Genomic DNA, 17,615 nt, shown 5'->3' with positions numbered 1-17,615 from the left:
GAGTGAGAATGAGAATGCTAATGAAATAGGGTAAATAACAAGCTTGGAAGTGAAGACCAGGCCAGTTTCCTAGAGCACTTTTCCATTCTGTATCCTGAGACTATGGAGACAGGAAGTGGAGACAGCAGATAAATCCATGACACCGTACTCTCCAGGATCAGTTCCTGCCATTCCGACTGCCCTAATACCCTTTCCTGGCTCCTCTCTCTTCTAGCATTGCTCTCAGATCATGCTGGATATGCTTAATATAAACTGAATTTATCATCTTCTAGAGATTCCGATATCAACTTTATGTCAATAACCTCCCAAATGCCTATGTTTTGTTCTGAAGTTTCCTCTGGGCAATATTTTCAGCTGTCTATTGGCCATACCACTTGGATGAATAAAAGAACTTCAATCTCCATGTGTCCACCTCAAGGGTCATGTCTTATTCCCAGTGTGGAGTAAATGGCAGATGCTTAATGTATGTATTTTGTTAAGACGAATTAAGAAAGATCAGAAATGATTCAAATTTCTAGTAACAGAGAATTGGTTAAATAAACTATGGTATGGCCATTCAGTGGAATATTATTCAGCTGTAAAGGAAAATACATAAAAGAATGAAAGGCTTTCTATCTATTAATTCGGAATGGTTGCCAGGATTTCTAAGAGTGTTATACAGAACAGTGTGTATATTACATTACCTGCTGGTCTCTGTATAAAGGAACACTAGGAGGACATGTAAGAAACAAATACAAGTGGTTATACAGCCTAGGGGTAGAGGATCAATGGGAACAGAACTTCTCAATGCATATGCTATTATGTTGTTTGATTTTTGAATGATGGTAATATATATAAAGGAAACAGTAGTTCAAGACAAGTGGTAATATTTTTTTAAAAGGCTTAATTCAGAGGCAAAAAAAACAAAAAACAAACAAAAAAAAACCCACCACTTCACATTTGAGATCAAATGAAAAAGATTATTTTGTACTCTCTTCTTCCTCTATACATTGAGCTGCAATTATCATCAACTTAAATGCCTTACTTGTTAGCAACCAAGCGCATAACAGTCCAGTCCTTTGGAAACATCTCTGGGCGTATCAATATTCGGAACACAGTAAATATCTGCAGCAGGAAATCCTTGGATAAGGAGAAAATAGATCATTTTATTGGTTTATTGTAACTGTCAACATACATATGCGCATACACAGGCAGTACTGTTGTACTGTTACCATTTCCAAAGCAATTATAGAGAAGGGAGCCATAAGTTTAATAGTTTGCCCAAGGGAAGGAGTCATAAACCTTCCCATTCTCAGTACTCAAACCCACCCAAATGTTTTCTTTTCTTTCTTGGGCACAGTGAAAATGAGTTTTTATTTCTCTCCACAAGTTCTAACAATTTAGGGTTTTGAAAATAAAGTGGAAAACTTGTAACAGAAGATTAACACAGAAATACATTCCCTTTCTTCCATTATAGTGTCTTAAACATCAGAACTTTTCAATGCAGGAGAACAGTGTCCTGGCTCAGCTCCTGCAGGAGTCCTGGCTCAGCTCTGCTTTCCTTTAAGTGGGTGTCAAAATTTAGAAAGTTATGCTTATCAAAAGCATGTCAAACAAAAACCTATTTTTCTTACAGGGCATTCTTGAGATGCAGTATTAATGGAATGTATGCAGGTTTATAGAATTTGAGTGAATTTTCCAGAGTGTGCTATGCAGAATACATTCAAATGAGGATATGTGCTAAGTCAAGCCCAGTGAGGAGTGCTTAGTAGTTATGAGATTATCAATATATTCCTCAGAAAGATGCCATGCCAGATGGTAGTAGTATTTACTGAGATGTTATCTTTAAATTGATCATCTGAAAACACTCTTGACAAGAAGCTATCATCAAACATGGAAATATTACTTCCTTAAACATTACAAGAAATAGGGTCAAATGCGCTATAGCACATGATACTTAAAGTGGAATCAAGGAGATAACGTACCACACACAATGAATGAAATGAGCTTTCCCTACTCAAAAAGGGATTAGCTCGATCTAGCTTTGATTTAGATTTATTAACTAGAAAACTTAAAGAGCTTTTTGTAACCTAAGTGATTCTAGGAAACTACATTTCTCTAACAATCTGATTGAAGGTAACGATATGGTGTTGCTTCAAAAATAAAAAGCAACCCCAAACACCAGAGTTTTATTTATCAAATACAATGACACATTAAGTTAAACATGTAAGCTGCTTGAATGTAAGATTATGGTTGTCACTCACGTCAACAGAAGACAGAAAAAATCTAAAAAGTAAAACCCATGTGGTAGCTTTATTTTCTTTTTATATACGCTAACAACTTCAATCAAGCCCATAAATATTTTGACAACAACTTATTTTAGCTTCTTTGGCATCAACACACATATGTTGATATGTAGTATGCGCCATGTGGAAACATGCCCACTAGGTCATCCATCTTTAAATGGCTAGACAGATCCGGTCCATGTCTCCAGAATCACTGGAAGCAGAGTTTCCCAAATGTATTTCACTGTAGGTCAGATAATTTTGGGCAACACTTCACATTCTAGCTCTCTTGGGAGAGTAGGTCATTAGCTTACTAAAACTGTGAGAAGCCCTTTCTAATGCATTTCTGAAACTTATTTTAATGGTTTCTCGGTTGATTCTTTTGAGTCACTTAGACACACACATATATATGTATGTGTGTGTGTGTATATATATATTATATATAATCCCTGCAAAAATGGCTTGTGCATTTATCTTTGAAAGAGTTATACCCCACTTCAGTTTCCTATCTTGGTGCGTTTGCTTAGATAGATATGAAAGTCATTCAAGTGGAGATTCTTTGGCTTTATGGTCAACAACTAGTTAGGAATAGTATAAATAAATTATAAAATGTTGAAGTTTTATCTTCTTGCCTCAAAAGTTGTAACAGAATTGGAAACTGGAGGCAGCACTCTTAGTGGTAGTGGTGGTGTGTATGTATGTGTGTATGTGGTATGTGGGGTGGGGGACTGTGCTGTCAGTTGCAAGCAGGAAAAATACTGGCTGAAAAGATTGGCTATAGGAGGCAAAACATCTATTTTACCAGCTAGCAACTTGAGTTTTCTTTTGTAGTGCTGGGGACAAAGGAAACAGTATTGCAGGTGGAGGAGTTGGGGATAGATGAACTGTTTCTGTGCTATCTCATTTTCCTAGTCCCATTTATCTCCCACAATAAAAGGCTGAGGCAGCATGTGACATTGTCAATGCCTGTGAATTTACATAAATCTTTATTTCCCCCAAGAAAACTTTTCAGTGTCTCAAGTAGTTTTCTACAGTATCCATTCAAGATTCATTGATATTTATAAAACCAAACACATTCGATAGTAGAAACCTTGTAAGAAAAATAAAAGAGCATAATAATGAGGATCAGAAAACCTAGATTTTAAATCCTGGCTATGCAATTAACTAGCTCAATAACCTTGGCAATTTGTCTAACCTCTCTGGAAGTGAGTTCTCATACTTGTAAAATGTGGGAGCTTTGAGGTCTCTTGTTAGAGGAAATTAAAAAAATCAGTATGATCACTTAGTTACTCAAAAGGCATCTCCACATTTTTCTTACTTCTAAAATGTAGGTAAATGTTTCATCACATCATGTTGTCATAACACGAACACCTTCCATTTTAGTATTTACATGTAATTTAGTTTAGCAAGTCTTTGTCTACTGCCATGCAACAGGGTTTACTCCAAACTCAGTTTCAATATTTGAAAGCAATATGACCTCAATGCTAGATTCTTTAACATTTTCCTCCCTCCCACCCAAAATACAGTGGTATTTCCTTGACTGTCCTCTCCTAGTACTTTTCAACTCTGGTCATTTTACTAAAAATGTGTTTTTGCATAGATAGATGTGGTTATTTTGTACATATAACTAAGTAAGTCACAGATTCTTTTATAATCTGAAAAGAACGTTGCCATGCCTATAATATTCCTGCTTGGACAGCACAAAGAATTAAGTGTTTCATATGCTACCATTTAAAACCTGGCAGAATGGGAACAGTTTCTTTTTCTGTTTTACATCATACAGCACAACAGGGTCACTTAACCACAAACTGTATTATTGGAATTCTTCAAATCAGGGTTCAGAATAAAAAAGAAACAGGGAGGTGTTACTTTATAGAAGTGTTTTTTCTGCAGAGGTTCAACTAAGAGAGAGGTTCAAGTAAGAAAGTTCTTGTGAAAGTCTTCCAAAACAGTAGAAGTCCCATATTTAAATATAAAACAAAGTAGGAACAGTTGTTATGATTTTAGAAATGATCACTGACATGTACTGATTTATAAATATTGGGTGCTTTACTATGTGCCAGGCAGTGTGTTAGATGCTGGAGACACCTGGTAAGAGACATTCTTTTATTTATTTGCGCAGCAGGTGTTTATGGAGTGTCTGGAAGATGCCACGCAATAGTAAGTGCGTTAAACGTGCTCTTTGCTTTCATGGAGTTCACAGTTTAGTGGCAGAGATAAATCTTAATCTAAAAACCACACAGATACATGCATGCTTTGCAAATGTGAATAAGTCTGAAGGTCAGGTATTCCACACAGAGGGAACAACACCTGTAGGCCTCAGAGGCAAGAGAGAGCACAGGGTTGCCTGAACTACAAGGGGCAGTGGCAAGACATAGGGCTTAAAGATAAACAGGGATAAATAAAAGATTGAAAAATTTCATAACTTTTTCCATAGTCAGGAGTTTGGACATTTATCCTGCAGGCATTGTAGAGACATTGAGGGGTTTTATGCAGACGTTTGAGAGGTTCAAATTTGTGTTTTAGATTTTTTAACTGTACCATATGAAAACTGTTTTGTGCTTACATATGATACTATGATATTAAGAAAGACACCAGACAGGATTGGCTTAAAAAATGTGGTACATTTACACTATGGAATCCTATGCAGCCACAAAAAAGAAAAAAATCATGTCCTTTGCTGCAACAAATAGCTAGAGGCCATTATCCTAAATGAATTAACATGGAAACAAAAAAACCAAACACCGTGTTCTCACTTATAAGTGAGAGCTAATCATTGGATATACACTGACATAATAATGGGAACAGACATGGGGGACTGCAAAAGAAGGGAGGAAGGGAGAAAGAAAAGGGCTGAAAAACTACCTATTGGGCACTATGTTCACTATTTGGGTGATGGACTCAACTGAGGCCCAAACCTCAGCATCATGCAAAGTATTCATTAACAAACCTGCACATGTACCACCTGAATCTAAAATTTTTTTAAAATCTAACACAAGACAAAAATTAGGCTTGTGAAACAGAATTGGCAAGACACAGAGAGATGAATCCTGAGTTCATGAAACATGAGTTAAGACATCCATAAAACAAAGCATCATGAGGCTGCTACACAGAGTAGGACATTTTTTTCTTACTTCAAGAACAATGAACAGGACAGACCCTCAGACTATAGTCAAATGTCATTAAAAAAATTTGCCACAAATTTCAAATGAGTAATACCCTTGATGTGAGGTTTGAATTCAATTAAAGGGTGTTAATAATCATTATCACATTGAAATTTATATTCTTAAAATGGAATCTTTAAGTACCTTAAACAAAATAATTCCCAAATGATTTTCAATCTTTTAGAGCTATATAACCATTTTTCTGTAATCAATATATTCAAATAAAGATAAGTCAAAATAATTATATTGAAAATCTTTTGAAGCAGGCAGAAATATTAAGACCATGCATTCCTTCAACAAAGATTTAATGTTCCAGGTTCTGTGCTTAGAACCAGGTTCTCGACTCTCAACGGCCCACAGTCATCAAAAACACAAGGAAGTGGCAAATAATGAGAGTGCATTATTGCGTGCTATCAGAGAGGGAGGACTGTATCCTGGGAAGGCTTCATCGAGAAGGTGATATCTGAGCGGGATTTGTAGGGTGAGCTGAATCAGAAAAGGGATTAACAGGGGTACACATTAGGCAATGGAAGTGAGGTGGTGGTAGAACAGGCATTACAGATAGAAAAAAAATGATTCATAGGAATTAAAAATTATATATTTGGTTTTAAGGAATACAACAGTAGTTTGAAGTGGCTGGAGTGACTGAAAGGTGTTCAGAAGGGGGTGGAGGATAATGTGGTTGGAAGGTAAACTGAGGATAGAAACAACATGATAAGGAGATTGGACTTTGTCCTGTAAGGAATGGGAAGTACTCAGAGTTTTAAAGCTGGATTGGGGCTTTAATCAATATATATGATCAGATATAATTTTTGAAAGCTAGTGGGACAGTATATAGGAGACAATGCTGTACTTAATAATAATCGTGCTGTACTTAACTTCCAGCTCATGTATAATCTTGTGCTTATAGCAAGATTCCCATAGTTCTATGAAAAGTCATAATCAACAAAGCACAGGAGTCTCACTGCTGTATATATATGAAATGCCAAGGATATGGACAAAACTGTAGCCTACAGTACAATGTGGGTGTATAATAAAACATTACTGATGACAGGAGGAGGAAAAAAATCTTAATCACTACCTAGTGTTGACTTTTGTTCATTTTAAAATAATAATATGTTCTAGAGAAGGAAAAAAACAATACAGAGTACCAGCGCTCGGGTCTTTGCTGCCACATACTTGTGTTCTGACACGGTGACTCATGCTCTCACACACAAGTAGGAACCTGAGGACCGAGAAGGAGAAGTGGCACACTGCTCAGGAAGCCAGAAGCTACTTCAGCAGTAACCCTGGAGGGATCCAGGCTCTTCAGGCAAGAATGGAGTTGAAAGACCATTAGTCTTAGCAGATACCTGAGAGCTACATACTTTTAAAATTCATTTTGACTAATAGAACCACTGGAAAATGCTAAGACAAACCTTACCTTTCTTTGAATTGTTAAAAAGAAAGGAAAAAGCAACATCAGGAATAAAAAACAACATGAATATTCATGTGAAAATCTCTCTATATAATTGGTCAAGTATCAATTAAAATATAAAATGTATACATCCTATGACCCAACAATTATACTTCTAGGAATTTATTCTACAGCAATATGGGTACAAGTCCAGAGAAAGAGGTGTATCAAGATGTTTACTGCAAGACCCATTCTAATGGTAAAAATCAGAAATGATTATGTAGCATTCATATAATGAGATTCAACAGAATAAGGTAGTGGGCTATATAATGAGATATTATCATGTAAAAAAAGTATAGGTCAACATAAATAGTATGATTCCATTAAAAATATGTGTATGTGTGTGTATATATATGCATATATACATAGTATACAAAATAGTGTACAAGGTTATACCTTTAAGTGTTAACAGCAGCTACCTCTGGGGATTAGGATACATTGGGGGTTGAGAGGAGGGTAACTACACTTTATTACTTTTTAAAACAGTAGCGTTATGTGGAATTTGTGGTGTCCAATTTCAATATCACTTATAATTTTCCATTAAATATCACCCTATTAACTGTACTTTACCTGCTATTTACTTTCTAACCTAAATATACATACAAAACCCCAAATAACTCTCCTTCTACTAATCTGGCCTTTCTTAGACATCTCCATTCTATGACTAGAACTGCTTTATTATCTTTAAAGAGCTGACAATTGAAATTTTATATAATTTGATAGGAAAGATTTTGGTTTAAGAAAGTTTATTGAAGTTTAGGGAAAAGCTGAGTTTAGCTGCCTGAGCAAAGAGCTCAGGATGTTAATAGAATTCCTAGTTCTCCCAATTACTTAACAATAATAGCATCAGTCAATCTCATGGCGGGGGAGGCAGGGAGAGGATGAAATGTGGGGTAAGCACTACATCTGGCTCATGGCTGTGGGATGGGGTTGAGGAGGTGTTCTGTAACTGTTAGCCAATATCACTGCAGTTTACATAATGCTTACTTATAAGAATGATTTAGATGGCCTTAATAACAGGCTTTTATTAGTCTTGATATCCCTAATGTCTAATCAAGATGCTCAATAAATGTTTGTTGAATCAACAATTGGTATCTGCAATAAAATAATGGGGGCCTATTTCATGGGGTCCTTTTGAGGATTAAACTGAGTTAATATTAATCAACTGGTTAGAACAGTGCCTGATACATACTAAATTGCATATAAAATGCCTGCTGCTTAGAGGTCTTCACTTCCTTTACTACAATATCAAAACCCAAAATTACTCTAAAATTTTTTGCTCTTATAATCCATTTGGCAGCAAAACCTGACCAGAATGATTTATAGTCTTTATTTATCACATATGGAGTGAACATTTTGTATCACTCTAGATTTTATTGGAGGTGCTATATATGTACCACATTATCTTTATGAAATCATAAAAATTCTGATTTCTGAAGTAAAATTGGTACTAAGGACTTTGTATAAGGGTCTAGGGACAAGTGTTATTATCTTTGAAAATATTACAATGTAGGGTTCAGGAACATAACTAGAAATATTTGGTTTCAAAGACAATTGAGCACAGGAAACATTTATTAATATCTTTTATAAGGTGATATATGAACTTTTAAAATGCAGATTAAAACAAGATGACTAGGGAGGCTGAGGTAGGCAGATCACAAGGTCAGGAGATTGAGACCATCCTGGCCAACATGGTGAAACCTCATCTCTACTAAAATACAAAAATTAGCCAGGCATGGTGATGCATGCCTGTAGTCCCAGCTACCTGAGAAGCTGAGGCAGGGGAATTGCTTGAACCTGGGTAACAGACGTTGTAGTGAGTCAAGATTGCGCCACTGCACTCCAGCCTGGGCAACAGAGTGAGACTCATTCTCAAAAACAAAACAGAACAAAACAAAAAAACAAAAAAACCCCAAGACGACTAATCAGCCTTTAGTAAGTTAAATATATGTCCTCTAGCCTGCATTCACTCCAGTTATTTATTTCATTCTTACATGGAAAAGTATAAGAATCTTATTCCCAGTCAAGGATAATTCTGTCCCTTCCTGCTGCCTTCTCAGAGACCTCTCCCTGAAAGTTAGTACCTCTTTCTTAGATTTTCAGCTTCTCCCTCTCCACCAGCTCTAATCATGAATATATTTACACATGCTTAAGTCTCCTCCATCATAAGTATTCATCAAAACAGTCTACACATCCAAACTTATCCCTCCTCTTCTTGAAACACTGCATACAATCCACTGTATCATTTTCTATTTTTTTTTTTTTTCTATTCTTCAATCCATGACAAGTTGGCTTTCACCCTCATCAGTGAAACTGCCCATCAGGTTCACCAACAATATTTAGGGAACCTTTCATGATGGTACTTGACCTCCTTACAGGAGCAGGCGCTGTTTATCATGCCTCCCTCCTTAGGCTTAGGATTCTATGTAGGTCCTTTGGCCATTCAAACTCTACACTCTACTTGGATGTTCACATTTACTCCCATGATGTCAGTTGGCTGATAGTTTCCGGATCTACATCCCACAACCCATCTCTCTCTCTCTTGAACTTCAGACACAACTTACTAAACAACTCCATCTAAATGTCCCTCGGGTGGCCAAACTCAGGTTGAAACTGAATTTACCTTTGCTCCCAAACCTGTACACCTAACTCCTCCTGGGATCCTCATGCAGTGAATGGCACCAACATCCAGCCAACTGTCAAAAGGCCTAGGAGTCATTTACAACTCCTCCCTCTCCTTCACCTTTTTAATAGTATCAGTCATTGTGTCCTGCCAATTCAACTTCCTAAATGTCCCTAGAATCTATCTCCACAATCACCTCTATTTCAAGCCACAGTCACTTCTAGCTTAGGTTACTACCTCAAATCTTTTACAGAGTTCTGCCTCTCATCTTGACCTCAGTGAATCCCCTTTCTTTCTTTTCTTTCTTTTTTTTTTTTTTTTTTTTTTGAGACAGGGTCTCCTTCTATTGCCCAGGTTGGAGAGCAGTGGTGTGATCACAGCTCACTGCAGCCTCCACCTCCCTGGCTGAAGCGATACTCCCATCTCACCCTCTTGAGCAGCTGGGACTACAGGCGTGTGCCACCACACCCAGCTAGTTTTTAAAAATTTTTCATAGTGACAGGATCTTGCCATATTGCCTAGGCTGGTCTCAAACTCATGGGCTCAAGTGATCCTCCTGCTTTGGCCTCCCAAAGTGCTGGGATTACAGGCATGAGGTACCATGTCTGGCCAAATGCATTTTCAATAGTGCAACCAGACAGGTCTTTCTTCCCTCAAATGTGATCTTGTCTCTCCCTTCTTAAAACCCTCAAAAGCTTCAAAATGTCCTCAAAACAGAGTCTACACTCATTCATACAGCCTTAAACTCTATATTCTATCAAACAATCAACAACTATTTCTTGAATGCCTGCTATGTGCTAGGCATGGTCTGGAATCTGAGGATACAGCAGTGAGCCAGACAAAGCTTCAGACATCAAGGAGCTCATGGCCCAGTGGGAAATACACACAAACAAATAAACAAAAATATTTCCGATTCTAATAAGTGTTATAGAGGTGGGGTAGAGAGTGTGCCGTGTCAGTCGGGGCATTCAGGTGATATTTTAGTAGAGACGTTTGAACGTTCCAGCCAAATATACATCTAGCACACTCCTACTAACCTCAGTTCTCAGCTGAGACCTCCCTTGGGAAGTTTCCTGATGCCTTGAGTCTGGGTTGGCAGCAACTCCCACATGCTCTATAGCACCACGTGCTTACCCTGCACATTCACCACTTAGGGTGCTAATGCCCATTATTGGTCTGATTACTCCCCTACAGGGACAGGACATCTTGTGCCTGGTTACGTCCCTAGTACATGGTGCACAGCGCTTGCCATGCTTGAGTTGCTCAATATCCACTTCCTGAATGGCAGATTAAGTAATTAATATCATTAAATAATTCTCCTGGTCAGAAGGTCTCGCTATTTTTATTTTTTTATTTTTTTTTGAGACAGAGTCTCACTCCGTTTCCCAGGCTGGAGTGCACTGGTGTAATCTCGGGTCACTGCCACCTCCACCTCCCGGGTTCAAGTGATTCTCCCGCCTCAGCCTCCCAAACAGCTGGGACTACAGGCATGCGCCACCATGCCCAGCTAATTTTTGTGTTTTTAGTGGAGATGGGATTTTGCTATGTTGGTCAAGCTGGTCTTGATGTCAGGTGATCTACCCGCCTTGGCCTCCCAAAGTGCTGGGATTACAGGCCTGAGCCATGGTGCCCTGCCAGCCTCAATAATTTTGAGAGGGGAATATAATTGTCCTTTGAAGAGGTGCATTGGCTGCCTGAAATGAGAAAAGTCTACATAAAACATTTTATTCATTATTTCCATTTGTTTTATTACTGCTAACATGAATACCAAAGCATAAAACTCAACATCTGGATAATTAATCACGTCTTTCAGTTTATGCTTCTCTGCTGTTTTTTAATTTCCAGGCTGCATAAAAATGTGTAGGCTTTTCCTATGGGAAATTTTCAAATATGAAGTCACAGACTCCTTAAGTAAAACCTAACGATTCTTTAACTGTGTTAAGAATACAATTTCTAATGAAAGTTAATAAATGCATAAATGCACAGTCATCTTCCTTTTGATGTTATAGATTTCTGTACTCAGAGTGGTTAAGTCCTAAGGCCTTTTATCCATTTTTAATTCTAAACTCAAAATTGAATGAAAGGCCAGGCATGGTGGCTCATGCCTGTAATCCGAGTACTTTGGGAGGCTGAGATGGGAGGATTTCTTTAGGCCAGGAGTTTGAGACCAGCCTGGGCAACACAGTGAGACTCCGCCTCTACAAAAAAATTTAAAAATTAGCTAAGTGTGGTGGCATGTGCCTGTAGTCGCAGCTACTTGGGAAGCGGAGGCAGGAGGATTTTCTGAGCCCAGGGGTGAGCCATGATTGTACCACTGCACTCCAGCCTGAGTAACAGTAAAACCCATCTCAAACAAAAAAAAAAAAAGAAAAAAGATTGAATATAAGAACGAAAAACATGATGCCATATGCCAAATGACTGACTGCTGAGGGATTATATCTGCCACAAATGATTCTTCGTGTTATATGACTCAGCTTGTCAGCTTCTCTAAGGTAACAACAGGAAGATTTTTCTGAGATCATACAATATTTTTCAGTTAAAGTCAAAGACAAGCTACCCCTATGCATTATCTATATTAAAAAATCAGTAATTTCTTCCCCTAAGGCACTGGGAAAGCTTCCAATCAAGCACATGTCATAGCGGAACTGTACTTTTGGTCCTGTAATTCTCCACCACCCGGCTTAAAAGCAACACTTCCAATATGATGGTTTCCATATTAAAGTTGTCTGGAAAACTGAAGAGATGGAAGAGAAATAAAAGTAAATAAGGAAGATGATGGATCATATCATTCCTCTAAGAATAATCAAGCATTTCGTGAAACCAATGCATTACATTTCCGCAAATCTCAGTAAATACCGGATTTTTATAAACCTGGCATCCATATTTCCTATTTAATGTCAGCTTGTCAGAGTAGCACAGCATATTGATTAGATTATAGTTGATACAGAATATCAAATACAACTCTGTATCCCTAGTCAAAAAGTTGTAGCCAGAACTTCTCGTTATGGTTTTAGTGAGATGAAATGAGCGAACATATTTACATATTCTCCTTTAGCTCCTATTAAGGCAATATTTCTAGGTTCGCAGAGTTAGTCTATTTGTTTTTATCTCTTCAGTTCTGTTATTCTGCTTCTAGTTTATTGAACTTTGATGACAGATACTTCACATCCTATATCCTTCTCTGAAATGAGAGTTAATAGCTTTGCCTGAGTAATAGAAATCTTTAAAAGCAAATATAGATGAGCAGATCTGTAGATGAGACTGAGAAAAAACTGCTTAGAACTTAATGGAAACAGGTAAAGCAATTGTGTAGGATTTATCTGAACAGTGATGAATAAAAACAAGAGAAACTAAAAGATATGTTAAAGAAAATAATTTTAAAAGTCACTTACCCTTAGTTCTTCCTTCGTATTGAAACTATCAAGAAGCTGTTGATAATGTCTATCAGTCATTTGTCGTAATAGGGACAGGAGACAAGCAACAAACTCCCCCTAAGTTTAAAAAAAAAAAAAAGCAATTTTTTTTTCTTTTAGTAAGGACATAAAAGAAACCATCAGTAACTACACGAACTTCCTCAAAAGAGAATATTAAAATGAAATCACAAACATGATCAACTGCCCTGTGAAGTCTTCCTAATCTAAATTTACCGCAAAAATCACAGCCAAAACTTCTCTCCCCTATATGATTACCATTTATTTACCACTGAGTATTCAGAAATTTAATAATTTAGAGACGATTTTTTTTTTTTTTTTTTTTTTTAACTTGGGGGAAAGCTTTCACGTTGGAACTAACTTCAACACATTTAAAGAAGGTACTCACTGAGGGTGATGATCATTTACTGAGCATTTTAAAAGTCTGCACTAATTATATCATTTAATACATACAACACTATGAGGAGGGGTAAATACCTTTTTGAAGAAGGTAATAAATGTAGTTTCTGATGTGCAATGACTTGCCCCAAAGCACTCAGCTAGGAAGTAGCAAGCTGGAGTTATCCCCAGTCTTTCTGCATCCAAAAGCCCTTCCTGTAGCTTCATGCTCCATTTTTTGAATTCATATGACCCCTCCAATCATCAGAGAGTTGATCTGCTGACTCACAGGGTATAAGAAAGCCATACTTTGCATAATGTTCATTTCAATCTCCTTTTAAAAAATAGTGTCATTCAGATGCTGGAGATGAAAATAATTTTTTTATTGGCCATTCTTTTTGTGCTTGGGCCTCTATGTGATTTATAACCACAAATTCCTAATCTTAAAAATACAATAAAAAAGTAAACATAGGCATCCATAGATTTGAAGACCTACATAAAATTGGCTATCACTTGCATTTTGAATGAACTTCTAATTTACAGGTGCCTTGCATTTTCAAGCAACCTTTTTTGCTCAGCAAGAAGTTTATCTACTTGTTAAACAGAGTAATAACATTAAAACAAAACAAATACATGAGGAGAGGCAATCACTGGTACAACTGTATATACAGAAGTGCAATTAATGGGATGGTTCTTAGATTTTCATGGAAATGACACAGACTTGTAAGTAGAGACAAAAGCCCTGAGAATGGAAATTTTCTTTTTTTTCTTTTTTTTTTTTTTGAGACGGAGTCTCGCTCTGTCACCCAGGCCTGGAGTGCAGTGGCCCGATCAGTCAGCTCACGCAAGCTCCGCCTCCCGGGTTTACGCATTCTCGCTGCCTCAGCCTCCCGAGTAGCTGGGACTACAGGCACCAGCCACCTAGCCCGGCTAGCTTTTTGTATTTAGTAGAATCGGGTTTTCACCGTTAGCCAGGATGGCTCGATATCCTGCCTCGTGATCCGTCTGTCCCTCGCCCTTCCGAAAGTGCTGGATTACAGGCTTGAGCCACCGCGCTCCGGCCCAGTGTATTTAAAATGTGCAATTTGTAATTAAAAGTCATATAGAAATTTTTAATTCATTTATAGAGAATCAAAAAGACAAAGAAAATATAATAGTGGCTTAATAACCCGTAGAAAGAATGTTCAAGCCAACACTGTTATTAGGGAAAATGCAAATCAAAATCACAATATATTGTGTGTGAAGACAGAATTCCCTGACCCAATGCCCCCGCAAAAAACTATGTATTATATGATTAATAATAATAACTATGTACTACATGATTCCATTCATATCAAATTCTAAAAAATGCAAAGTTACGTACAGTAACGGATAAGTTACTATAAAAAGCAGGCCAGTAGTTGCTTGGGGATGAGGTAGCACGGAGAAGCAAAAGAGAGGCAATCAAGAGGGGCACAAGGAAGCTTTTGAAAGTGATGAACATATTTGCTATCTTGATTGTGGTGATGGTTCATAGGAATACACATATGTCAAAACTAAAATTGTATATTTCAAACAGGTGTCATTTGTTTTATGTCAATTATGCCTCAATAAAATAAAAAAGACATGTGACAACACTATGATTTATGGAATGGCACTATGTGTAAGTTACCATACTTTGACTATACTATTGAGTTCATTCCTTGTTTGGGCCTTGTTGGGGAGACACAATCAACTTCACTTTAAAGAAAAGATAATTATCTCTTAAGATTCAGAAATTTACCCCAGGTTCCACAGCTTGAGAATTGTGAGACTGGGATGTGAACCCAGGCATCTCTGGTTCTAGAAGTCGGTACTCAGTGACTCATCTTCCTCTGCTCAGACTATTTGATTGTATAGAGAAAATACACCTGATTTTTTTGGTTATAATTAAAATATTAGTAAGTATACTAGAATCCAACAGTTGATAACTAAGGTTCATACTTTTTTACCTTTCTCTTAATATGCCTTGACTTAAAAATGCAAATCTAGTTAGCAGAAACCCATTCATCTCTTTTCCATCTCTTAGTTTTTCCATATCATATTCACATTGTCTTCAATACAGCTATTAGATTAATTTTCCTAAGACATTTACTTCAACACACAATCCTGTGAATAGTGAAATATGCTGAAGTGGGAAAAATGACATATTATTTGTTGTAAATTTAGTAATAAGAAATAGTATGCAATAATGAATAGACTTTCATCTTAAGTCTTTACAGTCAATATACATAGGGGAACAACCTGTTTGAATCCAGATTTATGATTTTATTTGTCATACCTGACTTAGGCCCATTGCAATAACTTATAACCATGACATATAATCCCTTAGGCATTTAGGATGATTATTGTCAATCCCAACATCTACTCTACAATGTCATTTATTCACTTACGCTGTTTAGGAACTCCAACCACATTCAACTCTGTTAGGAGGCCTACATGTCCAATTACTAAAATATACTAATGTATATTTTATCCATAATATATTTTTTTGCTCTATTTTTTAAATTTAAATTTTAATTAATTTAAAAATTTTTTTATTTCCATAGGTTTTTGGGGGACAGGTGGTATTTGGTTACACGACTAAGTCTTTTAGTGGTGACGTCCAATTACTAATGTATATTTTATCCATAATGTAATTTTCTTTGTTTTTAAGATATTTTAAGAATGTATCGATATGAAAATCCTAGACCTATAATTTGTTAAAAAGAAATAAAAAGCCATCAGTGGCCAAGATGTACTTAGCTGCAGTGTGATACTTTCTTATATATAAATCACCTTAAAAACTCAGTAGTCCTCAGTAGCCATTTTATGTATAGATTGAGTATAATGAGAATTTCTGTAAATGATTCTGTATAGCACGGGTATTGGATGGCTACAACTGTCTTCATGAAAGCTATTATACATATACATTATTTTTTCCACATATTTCTTATAGAATTAACCCAGACCCATTTCCATACCCCAATCACAAACCGACAACACATGAAATTTTTAGATGAACACATCAGAGTAGCTGTCTTAGACCTGGCCTATGCCCAGAAGAATCACCTGCTCCATAAATGGTACTTAACAGAGTTATGAACAAGTAAGCATTTATAGTTGTAAGGAACTCTGGAGCTCCATCAGTTGAGAATGCAAGGCAAGTGGTCATTTGTACTGCTTTATAGAATCTGCTTCTACCTATAATTAGACTGTTGAAAGGAATTGATCACAATGGTGCTTTTTTTTTTTTTTTCTCGCTAGAGAAAGCATTTTAAAGTTCAAAAAACAGTTGGTGGGAAAACAAAAAGTACAATCCTTTTAAATTGTAAAAGTAAGGCCTCTGTTATCTGGAACTATGATACAGCAGAAGCCAGTGCTCACGCTGGTGTGGCTGGGAGGCAGGGTAACAATCATGGTGCTTACAGAACACTGCAAGAATTCATCATGGCACACTGTGGGATCTGCGTTTACTCACAGTGTGTCTACCTGTCATGGGCAGTTTTCCATATGTGTCTGCACAGAATGAAAAGGTGCTCAATGTAGAACTGTCATGTAAAGACTCCCTATTCAGAAAGCCTGTTCTCTGTGAGAAAATGATAAAGAAACTCAACAGATCTTCAGTCTCCAGAGAATGGATTTTGTGAATGACCAAGGCATATTTCTCGCCATAGAATTATTATAACAACAATACATCAAGCACATCTGCAACAATCATGGTATGACTGTGACTGCTGCTGCTACCATAATGACTAATGGCCCGCATTGGTCGAGTTAGCAGAGCAGATACTGTTTAAACACCTTTACAGATCTGAGGAATCCTCACACTAACTTTGAGATAAGTACAACTATTTTCTCTGATTTATTTATTTATTTATGAGACACGGTCTCGCTCTGTCACCCAGGCTGGAGTGCAGTGGTGTGATCTCGGCTCACTACAACCTCCACTTCCTGGGTTCAAGCCGTTTTTGTGCCTCAGTCTCCCGAGCAGCTGGGATTACAGGTACCCACCAACATGCCTGGCTAATTTTTTTGTATTTTTAGTAGGGATTTCAACAAGTTGGCCAGGCTGGTCTCGAACCCCTGTCTCAAGCAATACGCCCGCCTTGGCCTCCCAAAGTGCTGGGATTACAGGCGTGAGACATTGCGCCCGGCCTATTTTCTCTGTTTTAAAGACAAAGAAACAGAGGCTTAGAGACATTAATAACTTGACCAACATCAGAGTCAGTGCAATGGCAGAGAAGAAATCAAGCTAGGTTTGTCTGAGTATTCTCCAAAAAAAAAAAAAAAAAAAAAAAA

At 37.1% G+C, this 17,615-nt stretch overlaps 1 protein-coding gene across 1 annotated transcript in view; it reads right to left on the bottom strand.

The window, feature by feature from the left end:
• Positions 1-17,615, bottom strand: part of DOCK4 (dedicator of cytokinesis 4) — a 494,753-nt gene that overhangs the window by 99,886 nt on the left and 377,252 nt on the right. The window contains 2 exon segments of the mRNA XM_017878678.1: positions 1,025-1,119; positions 12,900-12,998. Of these exon segments, the coding sequence (XP_017734167.1) occupies positions 1,025-1,119; positions 12,900-12,998 (194 nt within the window).

The sequence above is a fragment of the Rhinopithecus bieti genome, unplaced genomic scaffold (genome assembly GCF_001698545.2).
Source record: "Rhinopithecus bieti isolate Rb0 unplaced genomic scaffold, ASM169854v2 scaffold_10712, whole genome shotgun sequence".
NCBI lineage: Eukaryota > Metazoa > Chordata > Mammalia > Primates > Cercopithecidae > Rhinopithecus > Rhinopithecus bieti.
The sequence above is the reverse complement of the archived record's forward strand: the minus strand, read 5'-3'. Positions and strand labels throughout refer to the sequence as shown.